Source organism: Malania oleifera, chromosome 7, assembly GCF_029873635.1.
Source record: "Malania oleifera isolate guangnan ecotype guangnan chromosome 7, ASM2987363v1, whole genome shotgun sequence".
Classification (NCBI taxonomy): domain Eukaryota; kingdom Viridiplantae; phylum Streptophyta; class Magnoliopsida; order Santalales; family Ximeniaceae; genus Malania; species Malania oleifera.
In genome coordinates this window covers 4,515,897-4,541,650 of record NC_080423.1, presented here as the reverse complement: position 1 = coordinate 4,541,650, position 25,754 = coordinate 4,515,897, and the positions used below count along the sequence as shown (strand labels likewise).

The 25,754-nt window shown below is 35.9% G+C and overlaps 1 protein-coding gene across 1 annotated transcript in view; it reads right to left on the bottom strand.

Annotated features, from left to right (window-relative positions):
• Nucleotides 1-18,377, bottom strand: part of LOC131160643 (DNA topoisomerase 3-alpha) — a 115,678-nt gene extending 97,301 nt beyond the window's left edge. The window contains exons 1-8 of the mRNA XM_058116495.1: nt 17,962-18,377; nt 17,067-17,245; nt 16,906-16,978; nt 16,232-16,354; nt 15,988-16,109; nt 15,806-15,878; nt 15,579-15,695; nt 5,944-6,027 (exon numbers count right to left, since the gene is read on the bottom strand). Of these exons, the coding sequence (XP_057972478.1) occupies nt 5,944-6,027; nt 15,579-15,695; nt 15,806-15,878; nt 15,988-16,109; nt 16,232-16,354; nt 16,906-16,978; nt 17,067-17,245; nt 17,962-18,261 (1,071 nt within the window). The 5' untranslated portion in view covers nt 18,262-18,377. The remainder of the gene's footprint in view (nt 1-5,943; nt 6,028-15,578; nt 15,696-15,805; nt 15,879-15,987; nt 16,110-16,231; nt 16,355-16,905; nt 16,979-17,066; nt 17,246-17,961) is intronic.
• Between the last annotated feature and the right edge of the window lie 7,377 nt (nt 18,378-25,754).

Here is a 25,754-nt window from a genome sequence, read left to right as displayed (position 1 = left end):
TGTAACTAAGCTATTATAACTAATCCATTCCTAGGAATAGACATTCCACAAACCAAACTTTGGGTTGGGTTTGGAAAGGAATCAAAAGAATCAAGGAAAATGAAAAAGGCTTGGAATCTCATACTCTTGCCATTTTTAGTGTGCTTGGAAAGAATGAAATAAGAGTCTTCAAGATTCAGTTACTCCACTTCAAATTTGCAAAGAGCAGCAGATTGTAGTTGTTTCCAGCTGGCAAAGTGGGCAAATTGTGGATGATCATAATGTATTCTTGATGTTTGTGACAGTCTATAAAGTCGATGACTTTTTGTACAATGGGGTGGCATCCCCTTGATGTGCAGCTCATAAAAGTTACACTTCAACAGGGAAACCAAAAAAAAAAAACCACCAATGAGCAGAATCCTAGAAGGAGGATGACCATAATATATAGAGCAAATCTACTGCATACCACTAAAGACCAAGCTCAATTACTCTGGCACTGAATTGACCAACTCATGCTCAGAGAGATTACTTCAAACCATACAAAGATTTCCTGACCTGACAACCTCACTTGAGTCCTTGAGCAACAAACCCAAGCAATTGTTCCATATAAATCACCTCTTGAAGATCACCACGTACAAAGGCATTCTTTACATCTAGATCATCCACCAATGACATGTGTTGGCTAAATAGATGAACAATTGGCAACCAAGAGACTGTCAGAATAATCCAAATTGTACACCTGAGTGTATCCCTTGGCAAGAAGGTAGGCTTTCAAACGACCAACAAAACCATGTGGATTGATTTTCACAGTATACACCCAACAACCACCACTCATATAGGATGAAGAGGTACCAATTCCAGAGTATCATTAAATGATTGCATCTCTTCAAACCAGAGTTTTGAAAATCAAACTGAATCAGCCGATCTGACCCAGTTGGAACCTTAACTAGCAAACTGGTCTGTGTATGGGGATAAAACTAGCAATTGAGCGAACTAGATCCACCTTATCAAACTTCGAGTGACTCAAAGCCCAAACCTAATGATTCAGCAAGGTTGACTCTCCCTCTAATTAAAAAAGAAAAACATCATCAGCTTTTAGGGGTAAAGTGAATAAGACCCACGACCTCCTTGGCATATAAAGAGCACCTTCCCAAGTTACCTATTGTCAGTTTGTTAACAAATATGAATGATATATAAATATAGGTGCACATATACACATACATGTATACATTCATAAGCATATAAAAATATATATAATTTTTCAAATTCTGAACTCTTTTACCTTGTTTGAAACTTGAAAAACATTAGAAAAATGAAAGAAAAACATAAAGGAATTCAAAATTTTCATACTTGGTTATCCAAAAAAGTGAGAAAGAAAACAAATTATATGGCAAATTAATAAACAAAATTTTTGATTTTGCACATCATTAATATTTATTTTTCTCAATTATGAACCATATTAGAACAAGTTTTCATTTTTAATGGTATTTAATGTAGAAATAACATATATTAAAAATAGATTTCCTTCTTATTTTCCCTCCATTTCCTTTTCTCAAACAAAACCTTTGATCCAAAACCAAAATAGTTTCAACTAAATAGAATTTTATCTTACTATAATTTAGTACTTATTAATTAATCAAAAAAATTTACCCCTTTAAATAAATTTGTATTGAATCAAAATATTAAATCCTCTCTCAATATTACTTAATATTTATTTAATGTTTATTGATTATAGTTATCATCAAAATCAACTTCTTCTTCTTCTTCTTCATCATTAAACCCTCTTTGTAATGCGCACACACATAATTAACAACCACCAATTTCCCATTGACCACACCCAATGGCTTCATCGAGTCACCAATTCAAGTTTTAAAACCATGCTTCAAGCATTACAATCCTCCTTCCATAATGGAAAGCACATCAAAATCAATTTTTTGGAAGGCCAACAAAATACAGAGTACTAACAAACCAATAAAGATATAAGAGTGACAAAAAGTCATAGCAACTAAATTAGAAATTGGATACTAGGTGCAAGCGCATTTACCTTTGCAAACAACAATAGGAAGATTAACATCTTGGGAAAGAGGATCAATAGACGAAGGAATTAGAGGCATAGAAGTAGCAGCAGGAGAAGGCTCTCTTCCCTTGAGTCCCCATCATGGTACACCTATAAAATAGGATTAGTCAAGTGACGAGAATGACTAAATGGTATAAAGATGCGGGTGGACTAGGCCTTAGTAATAAGTTAGCAAATGGAAGACTAGGAAGAGAAAGGGATTCATCAAGGTGGAATCAAGGAATCAAAACAGCATGGGGTAGACTCAAAGAAGGTGACAAACAACGAATGGATGTAAGGTAGCGCTATAACATCAATATCCCATTTTGAGTACGAAAGTATCTGAAAAAAAAATACATCTAATACCACAAGGATCCAACTTATCCATTCCTATACTTGAGCGATGGACAAAGAACACACAATTGAATATACAAAAAAACTACGTTAGTGAAAGCAGAGGAGTCATTGGGAAGATAACTAAACATCAAACTTTGCCACCAGATGGCCGTTTATTGATGAGAAAGCAAGCAATGAGCACAATATCACTTCAAAAAACTTTGGAGAGATTTATTTGATACAATGGAGTACAAGCGACTTCGAGGATATGTCTATTTTTCCACTTTGCAATTCCATTTTGTTCCTAAGTGAGGGCACATGGTGACTAATCATACCAAAGTTTGTCATAAATTTAGTAAATTGAGCAAATTATAAGATTATGTTTCTAAGCAAAAGATGCAATGTGATGAGATGCTTGTTGGATGTTTGATATTGCAAATGTAAAGCCCGAACTTACCGCCATGGTTTTGTCTACTTGGGGGCAAACCTTCACAATTTTAGAACACAACATGATTGGTGGAAATCCCAAACTCACATGCATAGTCGAGGCCCTTCTCTTCACTGAGCATTGTGAGGCTCTTCCCCTCCCCAAGATAACATTGTTGAGTTGTCTATCTCACCCAACTCAATGGTCCATTGACATAGTGAGTAACACCCACCCAATGAGACTTGCCGCCCTCAGCATCATCAACACACTTCCGATTAGGATCCAGCTCAATACTATAATGTAACAAATGCCCGAGCCCACAGCCACAATATTGTGCACTTTGGGGCAAACCCCTCACGGTCTTAAAACACATCGTAACATGTGGAGTTCCCAAACCCACATATATAGTCAAGGCTATACCACTATTGACAAACCGCTGAATCGGGTGAGAGAAACCGCCCAAGAGTGTTATCTTGGGGCAAGATGAGACCCACACCGTTCAGGGAGGAGAAGGGCCTCTACTATATATGTGGGTTTGGGACCTCCACCTATCAAGATATGTTTTAAAACCGTAAGGGGTTCACCCCCAAAGTGGACAATATCATAGCAATGTGTCCGGGCATTACGTATAAAAATTAGATCCCAACTGGAAATCTAGTGGAGACGCAAGCTGGGAACATGTCTCCGTAGGAGGGTGGTACCCACTATGTCAACAAATCATTGAGTCGGGCGAGACAAAAAGCTTAGAATTAAGGTTCTTGAGTTGGGAAGGAGTCCCACATTGTCCGAGGAGGAGATGGGTCTTGGCTATATATGTGAGTTTGGGACCTCTACCTGCCACAACGCGTTTCAAAACTGTGAAGGGTTCACCTCAAAGCAAACAATATCGTGGCAATGGATCTAGGCATTCCACAAGGAACCTTGAATACTCTTCCTCTAAGACAGTTATAATACCTTGTTCACCAATGGATGAACAAGTAACTAATGAGGGAAGCATATTTTTGGGATTTGTGGACTCCATCCCAACACACACACAACCTCGACTATGGGAGCAAATCAGCAGCACACAAAGAACAGTATACTTTTGGGATTCATGGACTCCCTTCAACACTCACAAACGAGATCAACAATGAACAAGGCCAACGACCCAAAAAACCACAAACAAGATGAACAAGGGAAACAACTATGAACAAGTCACAAACAAACTAGCAAAACACAGTCACAGCTTCAAAGAAACTAACACATAACCCCAATGCCACCAAACCACCATTAAAAAAGAGAAAGTGCCCAACAACACATCATAGGCCCAAGTGGCAGCACATCACTCAATAAAGCAGTGCAGGTCCCACACTGCTTTACTCAGCTAGGTGCTGCCATGTTGATCCTTGTCAATTGTCATCACAGGCCCGTATTATATAGAATGACTTAGAAAGTCCCAAAAGTGGATGAACAAAAAGGTTGTATCTTTGAATAAAAGATGCGACCAACAACTTGATATCACAAAGTATGAAAGTATTTAAGGCAGTCAGGAAGAAGTTGCAGCAAAAACAGTGCTCAAAAATCTCTCACACACTGGGAACATGGGGGTCATAGCTGCCAGCTTTTCAATCAGCGCGTGAAGGTGCATGAGACTTCCTTCAGTGATGAAATTTCACAGAATAATAGATCTGCAGGTTCAGTGACTATATACAGGGTTGGTTTTTCACAAAATATGGAGGGGTTCTTGAGGTACTGAAACAGCAGTCACATCCAGGAAATTTTTGGCAACTGCAGTGTTGGCTGGCGACTCTTGGAGTTGTTTCTGATTTCTGGTGGTGTGGAAAATCCTCCAACGATGGTAAACATGAAGGGGATTTAGGGTTTTATGCTTTTGTATGATGGTGGCTGTGGCAAATAGGGTTTAGGTCTCAGAAACATGCTCTGATAGCATGTTAATATACTGGGTAAGATGGAAACCTCCTCACAGTGATAGGTCTCACCTCTATATATAACATATGTCATGTACATAACAATGACCATATTACCCATACTAACTCACGCAATAACTCATGCTTACTAAGACAGCATTAACACACAGCAGTACCTGTAAATAACTAACTAGTAATACTTTCAACAAGGGAAACACAGGCTCAAGGAGTAGAAAGCTAGGACAACACAATTGGTAAAGACACAATATATATAAGGATAAAAGGAGCTGAATAGGATGTGAAAAGACGGGTCTTGAAATTGAGAAAAATTATATTATTTAGAAACAGATGAAGACCTCTTATAGAGCACATTATAGGAAAAGGATGGAAAATACTTCTTTGGTATGATAGTTGACATCCTATGAGACATTTATTTGAAAAAGGTTGGTTTCTAATGCAGCCTCCCTCCAAATGCTAAAGTGGCATGGAAATGGTGAGGGGAACATTTTTGAACTCTAGCCTTAGACCTTAAATTTTGAATTTTAAACATTGTTCATGAACGAATCAACTTCAGTGGTTCTCACCAAATCATAAGACTTCTATTCAGCTTGGGAAGAAGTAATCAAGCAAATTAAAGAGTAGCTGGCATTATTTGATTTTCCAAATATATTCCAAGTATGCCTTTATAGCTTTGTAGGTGGCAAGAGACAGGTCAGTCTTATGTTGCCTTGAGCAGCAATGATGAAGTTAGTCCTATTTGAGTTAGTATTTGAGTTAGTGATAGCGGTGTAGCTTCATTGGTGGAAAGAGACAGGTTAGTCTTATTCTGCCATGAGCAGCCATGATGAAGTGAGTCCTATTGGAGTTCATGACAGTGGTGGACAACAAGCTTTATGGGCATACAGTGCTGCAGTTGTAATTGCATTTTTTCCATAGTTTGATGTTCGTCTTTGATTTAAGGATCCTTCATCCTTCTCTTCATAATTTCCCTTTTTATACAAATGTTTCTGTGTTTCCTAAGAAATTTCAATTTTCAACAGAAGAGAGTGGTCATAAGAGTGTTTTCACATCTAAATAATTACCAGCTCGAAAGGTAAGTTTGTCCTCTTTTTCTTTTTTTGTTTCTTGATGCTTACTTTCTTCAATCATATAGTAATGGCTATTTTCAATCTCAAAAACTACATTAATGCTACAACCACAGAAATGGTTTGACTGTCAAAACTGATGAAGTTACCAACATGCAAATCAGTCCTGGCTGAAAAGCAGTCAGTCTCTGTACGAGGATAACTAATAAAACCAGCCTGGTATAGTTCTTCCGCCACCTGAAAAGACAAATAGAAAAAAAAAAAAAAAAAGTAAATATGAAGCTTTAGGTGTGTAAGAAAGAATAAAAGCCATAGAATCATGCCAACAAGAGTGGAGAAAAAAGCCAGCCAACCAACCAACCACATCAACAGTTTTTTTTTTATAATAAAAAGAAGACATAATATCTATGGAATGAGGATACAGAATCCTCTAAGGAAAAAGTGCAAAAAAGAAGAAACTAAAAAATTAACATCAAAGCTGCCCTCCAGTCCCTTTGAATATCATACGGCAAAAGAACCCCAAAAGGCCCAAAAGAATGAGCCCAAAAAAAGCAAGAAAAATAACTTTATCCTTAAGCAATCTTGAAGAAGTCATCTGATCTTTAAAAATTCTGGCAATCCTTTCAAGCCACAGCAACCAAAGAATTGTAAAAATAGCAGAGTCCCAAAATATCCTCTCCCTATTTCTTCCCGAAACCCAAAACCCTACCTTCAAAAAATCAGGAATGGTAGCCAGAGTTGCCCAATCCTCAACAGAGTACAAAAACAAATTGGTCCACATGTACTTTGCTTCTTTAAATGAAAGAACATGTGGCAAATAGTCTCATTAGACTCTTAGCACAGCATACAAATACCTGGACAAAGGGCTTTGTAAGGCCTCCTTATCTGCAGCATATCATTCATATTGATCTTGTTCAGAAGTAAAGTCCAAATGAAAGCCCGGATTCCAAAAGGAATTTTTGCTTTCCAAAAAACTGTGTAAGAGGAAATTGCAAGGATTTGTGGATTTTATGAGAGTGGAAAAGAAAGATTTTGAAGAGAAGGACCTTGAAGCATGCATCCCTAGTCCAAAGCCTTGTATCCCCCCCCCCCCCACGAATTTGGCAAGAAAGAATATGGTACACCTAGCAACAAGCTAAATCAACCTCTCTTTCATTAAGACTCCTTAAAAATATAAAACTAAAATAAAATAATCCCAAGAACCCCGCCCCCCCCTCTTCTCAAGAATAAAAAGCTGAAATCGGTGCATTGTGAACAGAGGAAAGTCTAAACAAGCGCAGCACCAACAGCTCCAATGAAAACTCACCAACCCAAATGTCCTCCCATCAATGGATTCTGTCCCCATTGCCCACTTTGAAATGTGTGTGAGGAAACAACACCAGCAACATGAGAAACAAGCTTCCAAGAACTTGCACGAGTGGCATCCCACTCCCTCTGGAATTTCTATGTACTCCATATTTAATTCTTTATTACCTAGTGCCATGGTGAGTTAGATTTCAAGGGAAGCCACCATAACCATTTCTCAATTAAGGATGTGTCCTTAGAAACAACATCACCAAGACCCAAACCCCCTTCTGAGTTAGGCCTCTTAACAACAGCCCAACTACCTAACTGTCCCTTTTATTCTCCCCAATATCCGATCACAAAAAATCTCCTATAATCTTCTCCAACTTCCCAGCCATGCTAAAGGGAATTTTGAAAAGGGATAGAAAATAAAAGGAATATTAGCTAGTGAAGCACTAATGAGAGTGATTCTACCCCCTAGTGAAAAACAAGCCCTTTTCCAACCCTTTAATCTATTCCCACTCTCCCTCAATCACTAGGTTCCAAAAAACGTCTAATAACAGTTACCCTCTGAAAGAAGACCAAGATAAAACAAAGGCCGAGCTAAGGACTCACAACCTGCTAATGATCTAAAAATCTAAAGCTCCCTAAAACACAAATTAATACTCGCTAAACCACTCTAGGACAGATTGATCTTCAACCCCCAAATTTTCTCAAAAATTCTAGGCAAAAAGTTAAAACTTCGAGAAATTTCACAACATTATTCTAAAGAAAAAGAGAGTATCATCCGAAAATTGACGGTGAGACACCTCGACCCCCTCCCCTCCTAAATACAAGCAGTTAATAACTCCTAGATCCTCAGCTCAAGAAATCATCTTACTAAGAACATCAACCACTTGAGTAAACAAGAAAGGAGAAAATGGGTCTCCTTCCCTTAACCATAGCAAAACACCGAACCAATCTCTGGGCAGCTCATTAACAATCACCAATGTATTGGAAAACTGAGATGCCCTCTTATCCACTAAAGCCAAAGATTCCCAAAACCCTTTTCCAACATAACTTTCTCCCAAAAAAAACTCAATTGACCATGTCATAAGCTTTTTCAAAGTCCAACTTAAATACCACACCCTTCTTGCCTCTCCTCCTTGCATCCACTAAAGCCAAAGATTCCCAAAACCCCTTTCTACGTAACTTTCTCCCAAAAAAAACCCAATTGACCATGTCATAGGCTTTTTCAAAGTCCAACTTAAATACCACACCCTTCTTGCCTCTCCTCCTTGCATCTTTCACCACCTAATTGGCTACCAAAACTGCATATAAGATTTGCCTATCTTTCACAAAAGCAAATTGAAAAAAAAAAATTGTATCCCCCAACACCTCTCTCAACCTTCTCGAAAGAACCTTAGAAAGCACCTTAAAAACACTAATAACCAAACTAATAGGCCTAAAATCCTTCACCCTCCAAGACCTATCCTTTGTCAAGATAAAAGTTACGGAAGAAGAGTTGATACTCTTACACAATACTCCTCCCCTATTAAACTCCTAAAAAAATATTCATAATAACCTCTTTCATCGCATGCCAACTATCCTGAAAGAAAGTCATCATGAAGCCATCAAGGCATGGTGCTTAATTTGTATCCATATCAAACACCGTCTTTCTAACTTCCTCCATATCAAAAGGCCTCTCTAACCACTTATCTCCCTCTTCCCCAATTGGTTTCCAATCTAACCCATCCACTATCAACCTATTTATGCTCTTTTCATTATGCAATCATTTAAAAAAAAAATCAGTAATCTCATCCCCATTTTTTTATTATCTCTCACCACCCTTCCCGAGTCTACCTCTAACTCCTTAATAAGACTTTTCCTCCTCCTCCTATTAGCCACCATATGAACAAGCCTACAATTATTGTCCCCATCTCTAATCCAGCTAACCCTAGACTTTTTATGCCAAGTCTTCTTTTCCCTCAACAAAACAACATCAACAATTATGAGGATGGTATGAGAAAAAGCATTCTACAAAATCATTAACAACCACTTCCAAGGTAAATAAAGCTTCTAGATAATAATCAATTGGCAAAATAATAGCTATAGTGATGAATTTTGCTAGACATATTGATCAAGTAGATAACCAAGTGATAAAAAACAAAAAACGGGCACTGGATAGATCATTTCAACCCACTTTGGTGGACTATGTCAAAGAAGAGGGTTAATGGATTATTGGGTCCTAAACCCAAATGTTCTTAGTTAATTAGTCGTGTATCATGTGTGTGTATTCTTTGGAGTACCATTTCCAATAGTATAACATGAATGAGGCTAGAAAATTGTATTTGGTTGAATCAAAATTGAAGGGCACTACTCCAATTGGTGGATAAAACAAGAGGAGATCTTTAGAAGAAGGAGATTTGATGAGATTACAACATGGGATTAGATGAAGCAAGCCATGTAGGCGCAATTTGAGCCTCCCAATTATCAACAACATGTGCATCTCCAACTCTTTGATTTGAAGCAAGAATAAAAGACGATGATGGACACTAGTAGTTTTCTATCATTTGGCTACTCATGCCGACTTATAATGGAAAGAGGATGCAATGATAGCTTCGTCCAGTAAGGGATTGAAGCCAGTATCACCTCCAAACTTTTTGCATGTCGTCTCATTACAATTGGGAATGCAATACAAGTTGCCACTCGAATTGAGGATGATATGCAACGTAATCCTCCTAAATTTGTATCAACCCATCGGTTTGAGAAGAGCACAAGTGGAATTGTACAAGAGGAGAGTTGAGCGATTGAGTAAAGGAGTTCAAACTAACACCCATTGGAAGACTCCTAAGCATTCTAAACAACTTATAATGGCCAACCATCACTCAAATGCTTTAAATGTCAAGGTTTTGGGCATCAGGATGCACAGTATCCTAACCAAATCATGACTATTTCCCAAAAAAAAAAATGATGAGTGATGCAATTCAAGTAGTTGAAGCTGAAACCAAAATACCAAGTGACTTAGATAAAGATAGCAACATGAAACATAGTAGTCAAAGCCACAAGGTGCGCTAAGGCACAAAGGGTATCTAGAGCCTAGGCACGAGGCGAAGGTGCACGCCTCACAAAGGTGAGGCACACATATATCAATTGTTTGTAAAATACCCTACTTAAGGGATTCTTGATTGTAAATACATTAGTACTATTACTTGAATTGTAACATATCAAAATACTCAATCCTAGGACATAAAAATGAAAGCTGTAACACCAATTTTCAATAGTTTGCCATGTTCATGCCATAAGTTCCACAAAATTAAGCAGAAATAAGCAGCAAGGAAATAAAAAAAAACATCAAGAAATAAGTTCCAGGTCGCAGAAGCAGAAATGCTGAGGCAAAGAAATGCTTCCAGGGAAAAAAAAAAAAAAATAGCTCAATTTCCAAATAGAACTGCAAAAAAAAATGGAGAAAAAAAGAACATCAAAGAGGTGGCATAAAGCAGCAGAGAAGTTTAGAAGAAGAAGAAAACTGAGGAGCAGAGCAGAAATTTCAGGAAAAAAGAAACATAAATTCCAAAGGAAAAAAACAGCAAAAGGAGAAAAAAAAATCAGAAAAGGGGGTTTGCAGCTTTGATTGATAGCAGCACGCAGGCAAGAAGAAGAAGAACAGAAGAAAGAAGCCTGTGAGCAGCTGAGTACATATGTCAGGGAAAAATGGCACAAATTCCATAAAACAGCAAAACATAAAGAAAAATTAAAAAGAAAATAGATGGCTGAGACTAAAAGAGAAGGGGAAAAAAAAAACAAAATATATTGTGAACATGTGTCATGCGCGCCTCAACGCACCTCTTAAAGGTCGCCTTGCCTCGGCCCTTGCGAGGCGCAAGCCTCATTGCCTCAGTGCACCTCACGCCTAGGGGCGCCGAGGCACATCTTTGACTACTATGACGTGAAAATCTATTTAGTGCTTCGACACATGCTCCCTTCCCACGAGGTTGAAGAAAAAGAAGATTGAAGCCAACCAACATCTTTCAAACTAAAATGATTTGTCAAAAACAGCTTTGTACTTTGGTCATTGATCCTGGTAGCTAGGCAAATGTAGGTTCTAAAGAATCAGAGAAGAAGTTAAATTTGGAAATTGAACCTCATCCTGATCCATACAAAATTGTTTGGGTGAACAATACCAACTTGAAGGTTGATGATTGTTGCTTGCTTACGCTCAAGATTGGTCAATTGTGGAGACGATGTAAGGTGATATCCTTCCTCTTAAACTTTGCCATATCCTTTTGGACCATCCATGGTTATTTGATAGGAAGGTTAAGCATGATGGATATGAGAACTCTCATTCCCTCTCCATTGAAAAGAAGAAGTATAAGTTGATATCATCTCAAGCTCTTCCACTCACCCAATTGAAGTGTACTGCCAGTTCCTTTCTTATGAAGCGAGCTGACTCCTTTGGTACTTTCCACAACTCCATAGAGTAGAGTTCTTCTCAGAAGAAGGGAATTGATGTACGACGATAAGTGGGTACTTGAATGGATCCTTTCAACCCAATTTGGGGGCCTATATCAAAGAAGGGGGCCAATGGATTATTGGGTCGTAAACCCAAATGTGTTTAGTTAATTAGTTGTATATTATGTTCATTTAGTTTGCCTGTAGTAGGATTATGTATTTTGGGGGCTTGTTTATAAGATTTGTGTATTTTCAAGGAGCGTTTATAATTTCATCTAGTTTTAGTGGAATATGTGTAATTTCATATCTTAGAGGCTTTCTTATAAATAATGTGTGAAAGCCATTTTAAGAGGTAGCTGTTGATGAATATGAATTGAAAAGTGTACGTGTGTTTTTCCCCTTGTATCTCCTTTCTCCTCTCTTCCTTCTTCTTTTTCTTCTTCCGCTCTATTTGTCCTACATTCTCCCATGGCTGCAGATCTTTGATGTTGTGTGTCCAGAGCCTGGGCAAACATTAGCATGATTAAAACAATAAAAATTAGGAATCTTGTTGGCATCTCCGCATCCAAAATTAACTTCTTGCATCCAATAAGTGGCTCCACTGACTAAGGGCAGCCAATTGCATGTACAATAGATAACCATGACTACCTACAACATCACAAAGAACTAGGATTTAAGAAATTGGCCTCTATCATAGAAGAACTTTGGATAGACAGCACAAAGGCTTATGCACCCAACCCATAGAGTCAATGTTGGGGTTGACAGTAGGATGAATGATGCTGGATATAATTATCAAAAGTGCATATATGCACAGCATTGTAGCCTAGGAACCTCCTCCCTCAAAAAAACCCTGAATCCAGATTCCCAAGTGCAGATCGCACCTCTTCCCTCAATCTCTCTCTCATTCTAAAAGAACCCCAGACACAGCGTCACCAGGTTCAGTGTATAATTAGATGTCACAATATTCTTAAAGAGACCACTTAAATGGCATCCACAGGTAAGCGCAAGTCTGAGTTGCTGGCAAGTACAAAGAGGATGCATAAATAGCCTCAAGTTGGCAATTGTATTTTGTCATATCAACCAAGAATGTCTTCATTAAGAGTCACACGGTGGCTTCTGGAGATTCGGTCATTTTAATCATTATTTTGATTTCATAATTAATATGATGGGTGAACCTCTTCAGGAAGTGCCAATTGATAGAAAGGTTGTTTTGGTCCATTACTCTAGAGGAAGTAGCTTTCAATTGGCTGCATACATCATTAGCTAGTTTCTGGTTCACAAAAAATGCATTCCCTATTCTTTCCTTGGGTTAAGTACAACTGTATAAGGTGGACCGTGGGGTATGGTTCTTGATTATTACTGTTGGGAGGATGTTTGGTCAGGATAGAATTACTCATACGTTTCTTTTCCTTCTCTTTTTCACCTTTCAATGCATTATATTGCGCCTATTTCACCATTCATGATTTGTAAGATAACATTTGGCAGGATTTATCCTCCTGCAGGAATCTTAATGACAAAGAAGCTGAGAAGATTTCTTTGCTTCTTAGTTTGTTGGTTACTTTTCAGCTTTTCTACAAAGAAGATGTTGGGCTTTGTAGCTTGGAGGTTCAGGTATGTTTTCATGCAATGTTCTTATTGTCATTTGATTGTCTCATTTGATTCTTTCCTCTTGTTAATCTTTTGTGGATAGCTAAGCTATCCAAGCTGAAGGATTTTATAAGGATGGTCATTCTTAATATAGTTACACCAACAACTTGTTGCAGATTAGAAGATCGTACAAGGCTTTGACTCCTAACATTTGTGTCATTGTTATACAAGTAATAAGTCTACTCAGCACTCATTTCTTTACTGCTCAGTCGCTAGAATTTTATAGCATAATCTATTTGCATTGTTTGGTGAGTGCTGGGTGTGTCATATTTCCTTTAAGGCTTTTGGTTGACTGCTTTTAGAGATTCTAGGCATTGGAAGGATGCAAGTAGGTTACGGTATGCTGTAGTTTTCGCTGTTTTATGAGTGGTCTGATTGGAGAGGAACACTCGCATTTTTCATGATTGCTCTATGCCTATCCATTTGATTAAATACATGATCATTTTTTTGCAATATTGTGACCATTCTCCTCCAATTGTTTCAGTTTCTTGCATTTCTTATTTTTGGCCTGTTAAGATGGCTTTCTTAGCCTTATTTTTTGTACTTAGGCTGGTCTTTTCTTTCTTGCTTTATGGTTTTCTTCAAAGGATTTCTTATCCACGTATAATCTTGTCTCTCTTAATAAATTTTTTTTTTCTATCAAAAACAAATGCAAATTTAAAGTCTACTAAGAAGCGACGCAAGCACAACTCAAAGTAGTCAACATCTCACATCCCTATTTTTGGTACATTACAGAACATGACTCCATCCAAAATCTAATGAAGGTGAAAAAAATAGTTTTGTAAAAATCATCATAAAAAAGTACATGTAACAAGCTAAGTAAGAAAGAGTATTTGTTAAAACACAAGATACTAATGCAACCAGAAAGGTTTTACTTCACCAGCCTCTATCCATTGGCCTTTGCATTTATACAACAGTTATTTTTATACAACATTTTTCGCACTTCATGGATTAAATATGTTCACCAGCAAAAAACAAGCTTCGTGTCTTCCTACCAATATCAAAAAGTAGCATTCCCTAGGAAAACTCAGCAAGTAGGGCTTTTCTTCAGTTCAATTGAACATGAAATTGAATGGAAGTTAGATGAGCAACCATGAGCTCAGTAGACATACCATGAGCTCAATAGACATGCTTAGGCCCCCCTTTATGCATATAATAGTCCACCATTTTAAGATGTGATTCCTTTATATACAGACATAATCATACTGTCATGAACATTCCCCTTACCCTAAGCAATCTCTTTATCGAGAGTTACCACCACGAGACATTCAATTAGCACACATTTCAACATGACTTCAACATAATAGTGCTATCTCAAACAAGTGCCAATTCTCATCTCAAAACAAGTGCCAATTTCTAGCTTGGCCGACCATCGGTTAATGCAAAAATATCATCCAAAGGTTTAGGGTCTTCCACCCAAGGGAGACACAATCCCTACTTGCTCAAGTTTTACAATACCACAAGCACAAATAGCATATAATGGCACAGTACGTCCATCTGTTTTACACAATAAGAACTCAATATGCAGATAGAGGCTATCACCCTTTCAAGGCTAATAGCCATAGCAAATAAATTTACCCAATAGTAAAAGTAATATGTAGCTATGAAAATCATAGAGAACCCATGTGTTGCTATATATACTAAGTAACCAGTAAACTATTTACAGATGCTTTCCTCTTTCAAGGTTCCTCTGGATTTTCTGTACTTTTTCCTAATTTTACGTTGCATAGTTTTCTCTCTCCTGCTTCAATTCTCCCTAGAACTAGTGTTTTCCAGAAGAAGTTAATTGTACATGGTGTTGTTACTAGTATGTCTTAGCTAGAAAAAGATCAGGACAGCAGCAACTTTCGGCAAGTATTGCAGGAGCATGCCCCTCTTCTGTTTTTTCCTATTTCTGCCTACAAAAACCTGGGTTACTTATTTTTTAACATGGATTTTCTCAATTTCATTTCATCTAAGCCCCTCCTACCACTAATAAATGAAATAAGTTCCAATTATCTTTTAGCTTAAACTTAAATCATGCAGAACATTCTTAGCATAAACTCATTCAACACAAAATCAAATGCAACAAACATGCAAATGAAAGTAATTTAGATTCATCATGGCTTGAACGGAATGGTTATCACACAAAACCTTTTCTCTTAGGACTACAACTTTATATTAATATCTTGTCATTACTTCTTCTTTTTTTTAACAGAGAGAAAGGTGTCAAGATTGGGAGTCAGGGTAGACATAAGTACATAACTATATAATGTAACATCATGTAATAGAGCTTGCAAAGCTCCAAGGTGTAGAACCTGAAAATCAGCTACAAGGACTAATAGTTAATGAAGGATCATGAGAAGCATTCACAATTGATCTCAAAGTTCATAGCAATTCATAGGCCAAGGAACCCCAGGTAGAAATCTGAGAGTTCCAGTGTTCACCTTCATGGTTTGTTCAGAACTCATCCGGAAGTATCTTGATGAACGCTTTTCAAGCTCAATAGTGTTTAGAGGATGTGGAGGATACTTCAGCTTGTCCTGCTGTCTAACTTTTGTAACCTGAATGGCAAATATATGAGCACTGAGCTTTTGCAAAACTATCCAATAGAATTTTGGTGCGAACTCTGTGCTATTAGGTTATTAGCAGTATGCTCAAACATGCAACTCACAGTTGCAGTGGGTTCCAGGACGCACATTTCATAAATTATTACTGCACAAGCGTAATCAAACAAATGTCCTCGCCTGCAATATAGCTAAATTTGATTATCCTAAAGTTATAAATATCAAAATTGATTTTAAAAAATAAGAAACAAATTATTGAAAAAAAATGCCATAATCTTCAGCAATTTACATCCAATTGAAGCTGGCAGTGCCTTCATCTGAGTTGTGAGTGCAGTTGATAGTCCAGAATTCTTCAGGCTCATGTGATTGTATTTCCCAATACCTCTCGACAACAAAACCTAACGTCGGGAACTGCATTAGAAGGATTACAGAAACTATTATTTAATCAAGACACATTATAATTTCAAACTAATCTGTTGCATTACACTTTTATGTGAAATTGATTTTGTTAAGGAGAATCATGCAGTCTGTACCTGACAAGGACCATAACTTAGAACAAGATTTCTGTCATCTGTACTGAAATCAAAAACAAATGCATCTCTCAACAGCATGGTCTGAAACCTGGTGAAAGAAGCACCAATCCGAAGGTCTATTTCCTGCAAAACACTCAATATCAAGTTGTGTTTTTTTCTTCTATTTTTTTTGGGGGGGGGGGGGGGGGGGCACAGCAAAGACCAAGGAAATGACAATTGGACCAAGTGAACCAAGAAAATTAAGTAAAAAAAGGGTAAAAGACACTAACCTCCCCTGAGGCTTGACAAAAAGACAATGACCACCCTTGAGGTTTCAAACCCAGGAACCTCCCCTAAGATTTCAAGAATTCCACAGATCTCCTACCAAAAAACACTAACCGCCCCTTGTATTTTGCAAAAAACGAGATTTTTTAGGGTTGTAAGTGTCCCAAAATCAAATGTAAAGGGAGGTTTGCAGGAGTTTTGAAGCCTCAGGGTAGTCTTTGGGATTTTTGAAACCTATTAGTGTCTTTTTGTCAAACCTCAAGGGAAGTCAATAGCTTTTACCCTAAAAAAAAAATTTGTTATTTGTGCAAATCTGCAGATAGAGAAGACAATTACTAACTGTGAAACAAATTTTACTATGAACACATTGAGACCTACAAAGTTCCATGACAGTGCTGCAAAGTACTCACTTGCCTAGCATCCACCGCATCAGCAAACAGCTGATTAGGCCGAACAAGATTCTGCACTGATTCGTGGATTTCCCTGGCATTTCCTAAATCAGCTACCATGAAAGTTAAACTGCAGAATGTAATCAGCATTGCGGAACAAACAGAAAACTAGTCTCCAGAACCTGTCAATTAATGCAGAAAATCGAGCCCTCCATAAAGTAAGACGACGATTTACTTCTGCACAAACTTCTACAACTTCAAATGCAATGTTTTCTCCTTCTCTATCACAATCAAGCCACAATACAAGCCATTGAGACTTCCTAGCTTCCTCCTCCAAGGTCCTCTTGATATCCAATTTGTCCTATGTTTTTCAAAAAAAGCAACGAAACCTAGAGTTCCAACTCCAAATAATTATCCACAATAAAATTAAAAGAAGCACAAAATCCCCAGAGAAAAACATATGCAACACTAGATATTGACTTATTGAGCAAATCATCACATTTCACTATAACTTTTCATATTGCCACAGTTTCCTTCTTGTGACCAGAGGCAAAAAGTCAGCACCCACCTATCAATATTTGCACTTAAACACGTGCAGAATGCATACCAAATATTTTTTATTGAAGAATGAATTGTGTGCTTGTGCCAATAAGATACGAGTATGAAATATAAAATTAAACTAATTAACATGTAAAAAGTGATACCTAAAAAAGTTTGAAAATTGATAATACACAGCAATGCTCGATTCCATTCAAGCTGGCTGCCTTTCAATTTTAGGGTAGCAGGGATACCACGTTGTCGCTGACGTTTTCTTGAAGTAGGCAACATTAACTCATTTCAGTGAACTAAAGAGTTCCCCATTCAACAAAAATTCAACACATCACAGCGCAAACCACAATTACTTTATCGAGCTATTGGGAAACCAAGACAACATAAGACAAATGAATTCAAATTCTTTCCGTCCGTTTCCACAAATTTCACATCAGCCAAGACTACGCAGAGAGGAAGTTTAATTATTAACTACTGTCGTTCATGGGACAGAAATGAGAATGTGTAAGGAGGGAGAAATGGACTGACCTCAGGGACAAACTTACGAACAGGGGCGTGATAGAGATCGGCAGGGTCGCAGGAATGCCACTTGCGAAAGCGGTCATCAAACTCGAGCTCCATGAGGTGGCCGGTGACGGAAGTAAACATCATATGACACGGCTGCCCTCTTATCGAGTAGTTGAACTCGAAGACCTTGTTGTACCTGGACCTCCCGTCCCTCACTCTCAGCCCTTGATTCCTGGACAGAATTCCGGCCACCGCCTTAGCCACGGACGGCTTCTCCGCCACGTTAAGCACCGTGATGGTGCGCCCTCCGCTTCCGGACATCGTTCGCCGCCCGGTGGCCGGGACCCGACCGTTAGGGTTTGAAGGCGAAGGCGAAGGCGATTTGAGTGAAAATTCCTACTGTGCTTTGAAATGGGAGACGGATTCTTATTTGCGTCGGTTCCTTTCCCGCCCACATGAGCGCCAACTAGCCGACCTTAGGTGAAATTTTGAAATTACTAAAATAACCCAATTTTCAATCAACTTTTCTTCCCAAATTTTTTTAAAATCGTTTTACAATTTTATCTTAAAAAATAAAATTTGAAAATAATTCCAAAATTAGTTGTAACGTCCCATAAAATAATATGCACATAGGTGTATACAAATATATTAGTATACGTGAATGTTGAAAATTAACTATAAAATATTTAACATTAATTTTCTTTATGGGAAACATTATGTATATTGCAAAAAATGAAGACATTAAGATGTAATGATCCTAAAAAAATAATTATTAATTAAATTATATAATATTATATTTTATTATATTATAAAATATATACTATACCTTTCCTCAAGAATGAGAAAAGGTGATTTTAAGATTGAATTGCAATCCAGAAAGCCCTCCAACCGAAACTATCTCCCTCTCTCTCTCTCTCTCTCTCTCCTCAAACACTCTCTTCTCTCTAAGATTTTTCTTCATTTCCTGGTCAAATTGAAAAATGAGCATCATATCCGAGTCTTGGCTCCGCTCTTGAACACTTTAACCGTAGTGGATTTGTCGTTGGGACATCGTAAGCATCACTCTATGGCTAAGATAAAGAGAATAGGTTATGTCAAGCTTATTTTTAAAATATTCTCAATTAAATTTAAGTACGTGAATTTAATTAGATTTGTGTTATTTAAAATATTCCTGATTTAAATTGAGCATGTGAAATTAAGTATATCTATGTTCAGATTTTATTTTAAAAATATGTCTTAACTAAATTAAACTGCATAGATTTGTTTATATAAGATTTTTTGAAATATTTTGGAATAATATATATATTTTTCTAGGTATTCATGGAAATGGAAATTTTGAATTTATTATATGTATGTTTTGGGAAAACTAGGTATTTAAGTAAAACCCTATAGATGATTATACCAATATTTTTAATAATATAGTTATCTCATACAAATTATTATATTATGAATTATTACTCAAATCGTATGACATGAGTATGACTATTTTCACTGCATAAATAAGCCTGTGGAATATTTTTATGTTGATGAACGACAAAGTATGATTTTATATAGATTTATGAAAAGATATAATTCAGAAAGATTTATGATTATGACTAAATTATACAAAATCATAATACAACAGTTGTCACGACCTGCTCATTTTTCCACATATTTATTTATTTTTTTAATATAATGTCAATATCACATATCTCATATTTCAGCTCAGCAGGTAACAATCCACCTGGGCCCTTGGGCACCAAGGATATATCAGAACATAAAGCAGAAGCTCTAGCAACAGAAAACATACAAACATGTACATCTCAATACCATATACCACAATATATCAGAGTTACTACAATCACTGTATTTTCATATACACATCCCAAAAATAAAACCTAGGGACATTTCCTACAAAATCTAATTGTCCCTATAAAACTTACCTTTCAAAAATGGTAGATAGACCGTACTATATCAGTGGGGCTTTTCTCGCTCTCCTATCCGAGGCTCTTGAAAAGTTAATAAGATTTAGGGGTGAGACACCTCTCAGTTTGGGAAATAAATTAATTTTAGTGTGTGGCAAGATGAGTAATCCGTGTTCTACATATAACATACATAACATATTCAATATTATTATCAAATTTGGGAAAACATAAATATATCAAAACATGGCAGAACATATTGCATTTCATAAACATATCTCATCTCGTATCATAATAATAACATAAAACAATCCTGGTAGGTTAGCTGGCCGTTGTCATGTATTACCCCCACATAACTGGGTTGTGTGGCCCGAAAGCGGGACCTGACAATGGTTGACCGATCACTGCCAAGTTAATAATCTAATCCATAGGACCGATGGGTCTACCCAGACTAGTCCGTACACCAGGGGCGATAATAGCATACTTCTTGAAAATAACCACATCAACCATCCAATCTCACACCACTTCGTACAGCGACGTTAACACATATATCATGATCACGAAGATCATAGACACATAACAACGGTATTGTGCAAGTATTAGCTTAGACCAAGCCAACCTGGTTCTGATATCATATAACATATACTAAAACTGTGCTACATAGATATCTCATATCATTTATTTTCACATTGATTATATCATTTCACATATATACGTGTATCATGAAAATCATCGCCCCATACGCCGGTATTTCACATTTTATCATAGTTCAGCCCGTACGTTGGCAAATTATATAGCACAGCCCGTACATTGGCAAATCACATAGCTCGACCTATACGCCGGCAAATCACATAGTACAACCCGTATGCTGGCAAATTTCATCCACATAGCACGGCCTGTACGCCGGCAAACATATCCACATAGCACGACTCGTACGCCGGCAAATCACATATATATATATATATATATATATCTCAGACCGTACTCCGGTTTTCCATCATAGAAATCCATATCATCCCCATTCCCAGAAAACAGTATTTCACAACATTTTTATACTCATGCCACACTAAATAAATTTTCCACGTATTCAACATATCATCATTTAAGCAGTATTTTCCAAATATAAATCACATATATAAATATATTTATTTTTCCTGAAACTAGATGCTACATATATATTCATGCATTTTCTCAAAACAAAACTAACTTAATTTATCCCCTTACTTGACTACTAAGAAAGCCCCCAAAACAATCTAATCCAACCCCCATAAGATTTCCTGACTAATACCCCGAAATCGAAAATTCTCAGTATTCAGTATTTTTGTACGTACAACATTTTCTATAACAGCCACAAAGTCAAATTTGGCTTAAAAAGCCTTACCTTAATTTATGGATGATTTCCAACATTCCCAATCAACACTCTTGGAAATGAAAACTCCCAGTATTAAACTTTAATATTTCAACGAGTATAACACTTTTCTCAACTATCACAACTTCAAATTTGACTTAAAAAACCTTACCTCAACTTAGGGATGATTTCTAAATTGCTTTCTCCAACAATCCGCTCCGGCAGATTTGCAGAAAACTTCGCCAGGAGCATCGTGGTAGCTTCAATTTGTCGATCCGGCGTAAAACTGGCCTGAAATCGAAGAGAGAGAAAGAGAGAGAGTCGTAGGAGAAAGAGAGGAGAGAGAGAGAGAGAGAGAGTGCATGGCGCAGGAATGAAATCCAATTCAAATTGGATTTCATGAATTCAAAACAAAGCTTCTTGGAGAAGTTTACTTTAAGATAACTTACATATAATATATATATATATATATATATATATATATATATATCATTATTACTTTTAACTTATATGTATTACATATATATCCTAATAACTTATTTATAAATATTTTCCTTATTATACTATTCACTTTACTTGTTAATTTAATTAATTTATTTTATTTTATTATATTATTATTATTATTTTTAAAAAATTTTATTTTTCCCGATTACTACAACAGTATTATTCAAATTCATTATATGACAATTTCATATTGATCTATGATATGACAGTATACAGACAGAAGTATGATATGACAATTTTTAAACAGGTTTTATTAAATGAAATCATGTATCAGTTTTATTATATATATATGTAAATAGCATTATATGGTATTAGAACCCTGATAGACCAATTATATTCAAAGCACGATACTGTAGCTAGTCAGATCAGTCAATATCACCACACTACTCAGATAAAGTGTTGGTGAATGGATTGTCGATTGTGCCCAAGGAGGAGTAGAGAACCCCCTCTAACAGTCCGGACCAAGTTGGGTAGACCAATCGTACATACAGACGCGTTATGTTTTACTTAGCGTAATAGGCCAACCATTGCTAGGTCCCGTCTATGGGCCGCATAAGCCGATCATGTGGGATTATTACATGATATTATACGATTGCCCATCTAGGGAAATTCTTTTATGTATGTGTATATATATATATATATTTATTAGATGATTTACGTATACATAAAAACTTATTACAATAAAGTACGTATTTTCTAGATATATAGGTGTGAGTACAGTTTTACATGATCTATCAAGTTAAAGTTAATTATTTAATGGATATGTTTTTTATACTTAAACTTATATTGTCACACACTAATGATAATCTATTCCATTTTTTCTAAGAGGTGTCTCACCCCATCATTATCAAATATTTTTCAGATACCATGAGGAGCATAACAGTAACCAGAATAGCGCAGTGGAAGCATAGGTGAGATAGAAGGTTTTATTTAGAATAGATATTTAATTAAATCATATTTTTTATGTATTCAGACTATACTTCTAGGGATATATAAACTGTGATATTGTAAATGATCTTGTTGTTGTATTATGATAATTTAGTACTTTGGTAATTAGCATTCGATAACTTCCGCTGTCTTTATCAGTGATTATTATAATATGAAATATTCAGATTATTACAGGTGGTATCAAAGAAATTGAGTTGTTAAAATTTTTAAGTTATTACATTAGTAGCTAAACATTATTCATGCCTCATTTTTCATACTTCCATGCATATTCTTAATCGTGATTATTCATAGTTATCAATTTACGAAGACCGAAGAGCATGCTAAGACGTGCTTCAAAAAAAAAATGTTAATTGCAAGGCCTAGTTGGCATCGACTACACAAAAGAGTAGCTTGTTCTCCTTCTTGGTTTATTTTCATATTTAAAAAAAAAATATTCTTTAACTGCTTTATAAATAAAATACAATTTTTTTTCAAATGAATAATAAATAACAATTTGACAAATGTATATGTAACTAACTCCATATGCACGGATGCATATTTCTTTTTTTTGTTCATACACATCTCTTTTCTTTTCATAACTGTCAAAAACTCCAACCCATAGCTATAAGTCAAACTGGGATGAAGAATGTATGTTAAACTTTCCTTGTTTTAAGAGTGATCTGGGCGCATCTGGTATCAGAGCCAAGTTTTATTCATTGATCTTTTTAAAGTTTTCTAAACTTGTATGTTTTGATTTTCGCTAAGCGTTGGTAAGGCAGTGAAAATCCGTTGGTCAGCCCGTCGAAGCCAGGAGAGCGTATAGGGTGGTCCCGGTGCCGTTCCCGATTAGGAAAAAACTAAAACATACATACTTTTGAAAGCTTTGAAAAGAAGATGGATAAACTAGTTCAAAGTATCATGAACAAAGGAAAATTCTTAAAAGAAGATAAGACTGAACGAATAGAAACAAGCAAAAAATCTGATAAAAAAGAACTACAAATATCATTTGGCAAAATTGAAAGACGATTATCAAATTGGAATGGTAAAAGCTTACCAAGTCAAGATTCGAATAAAATTTGGAAAATGACTAAACATGAAAGTCAAATTATCAAACATAAGGGATCTATTGAAAAGGAAGAAGAATACTTTATTAAAATAATTAACAAATCCATTTCATTAACAACTTGTGAAGCAAGACAACAAAAGAGACTTTTTAGTCTAGAAGACTTAGAATCTCTTAGGTCAAAATATGATAGACTTCATATAGGAATGGTCCAAGTAGGATTATTTCCTTTAACAAGAGCAGGACTTAACAAACCAGTTTGTGTTGTTCTTCGTGATGCCAGGCATCATGAATTCAATGACTCACTTTTAGGAATGTTAGAATCCAACATTGCAGAAGGTCCAATCTATTTCGAATGTTATCCAAATATAAGGGCAAATCTTAATGATGAATCATTATACAAATTATTAACATTAGACATTCAAACTAAGGGTTACAATATGGATTCAAGAAGTTCAAATCTTGAACTTATTTATCAAATTTATTACAAAGCAACAACTTCAACAGTATTACCAAATTCTATTCAAACAAGTGAAAAAGGAGAAACTCTTATGTTACAAGCCAATTATAATAGAAAATCCTTTGCCTCTCATCCCAAGAAACTTCTATGGAATGAGATTCAGGCTGGGGGAGAGTGGGAATTCACAAATTTAAATGAGACAGACCATCAAATTATTCTTGAAATACAAAAAATAGTTGCCACAAAAATTATTCAAGATAACGAGGGAAACGTTAAAATCAACTTTCAACCTTTACTCACAAGAAGCCAGAGTTTAGGACAAACTTCTAGACAACCAATTGATTTAGGAAGAAAAAGTATTTCGAGCCTCTATACTTATGTTGAACCAAATCAAATGAACCTTAAGCTTAAAGGAGTTGACTTTGGTCCAGAAATACCTCAAGGTTATTATCAAGAAATTCCTGAGTCAAATTCCCCAACAGAATCACAAATTTTAACAGAAGAACAAAAAGAAAATCTTTACGAAGAAAGAAAAAATGTTATGGTTATTAATAAAGAATTTAAGCCAAATATGGAAAAAAATCGAGAAAGATTATTATCATGAACTAAATGCAAAAAATAGAAAATTATTTCTCAAAAAATATAACCGAACAGAAAGAGAAAAAATTAGAGAAGAATGGTTAAAAAGAATGAATCAGATAAAAGAAGATATCTCTTTCTTCAAATTTGTTAAAGAAAGGCAAACAATAAATGTTATTCAAAATCCTATTAAAAACTGGAAAACCACTGACAATTACTTTGTCAAAGCTGTACATCCTCCAGAAAACTCAATAAAATTTAATTATAAAGGAAACGAAATTTTGGCCTCACCTTATAAAGAATCCAAAAGTAAAAGAGAAATTGATCAATTAATTAGTCAAAACAATTATACAAATCAAATGTTAAGATCAATAGCTTCTCAATCAACAAGAATTGAAGAACAGTTAGAAAACCTTATTGAAATAAAGACTTACAGTACTTACGAAAAAGGTGAATCAAGTAGATCAAAAGAAAAGATTGAAGAACCAATTGAATTCAATATAATTGATCATAATCTTAAGAACTTCAACTTTGACAAACAAAATGAATTACTTATCAAAAGAATTGACGAATTAGTTAGCCAAACCTCGAACTTAAAAATCAATACAATAACCAAAGAAGAAGCCATAAATGCTTTAGAGTCAAACTTTACGGAAGAAACTTTTAACATAAATAAAATCAAAGACTGGAGAAGTCAAAGTCAAAGAACTTATTATAAAAAGCCTACACCACCAAGTCTTTTATCAGAAGAATCTAATGATTTGCTTCCACAAAGAAACTTCCAAGGAAATGAAATTCATGAATGGAGAATTGATGGTCTTACTGAACATCAACTTCATAAGACCATCAACTTCATTCCTTTTTACATCAAATGACTATGGCAGCAACTGCCTACAAACTACATTCACATAAATCCATTGAGGAACAAATAGTTTCTCTTCTTACTCATGGTTTTACTGGAATTCTTAAAGAATGGTGGGATCATTATCTCACTCCTTTTGAAAAAAGACAAATTTACGAATCAAAGAAAGT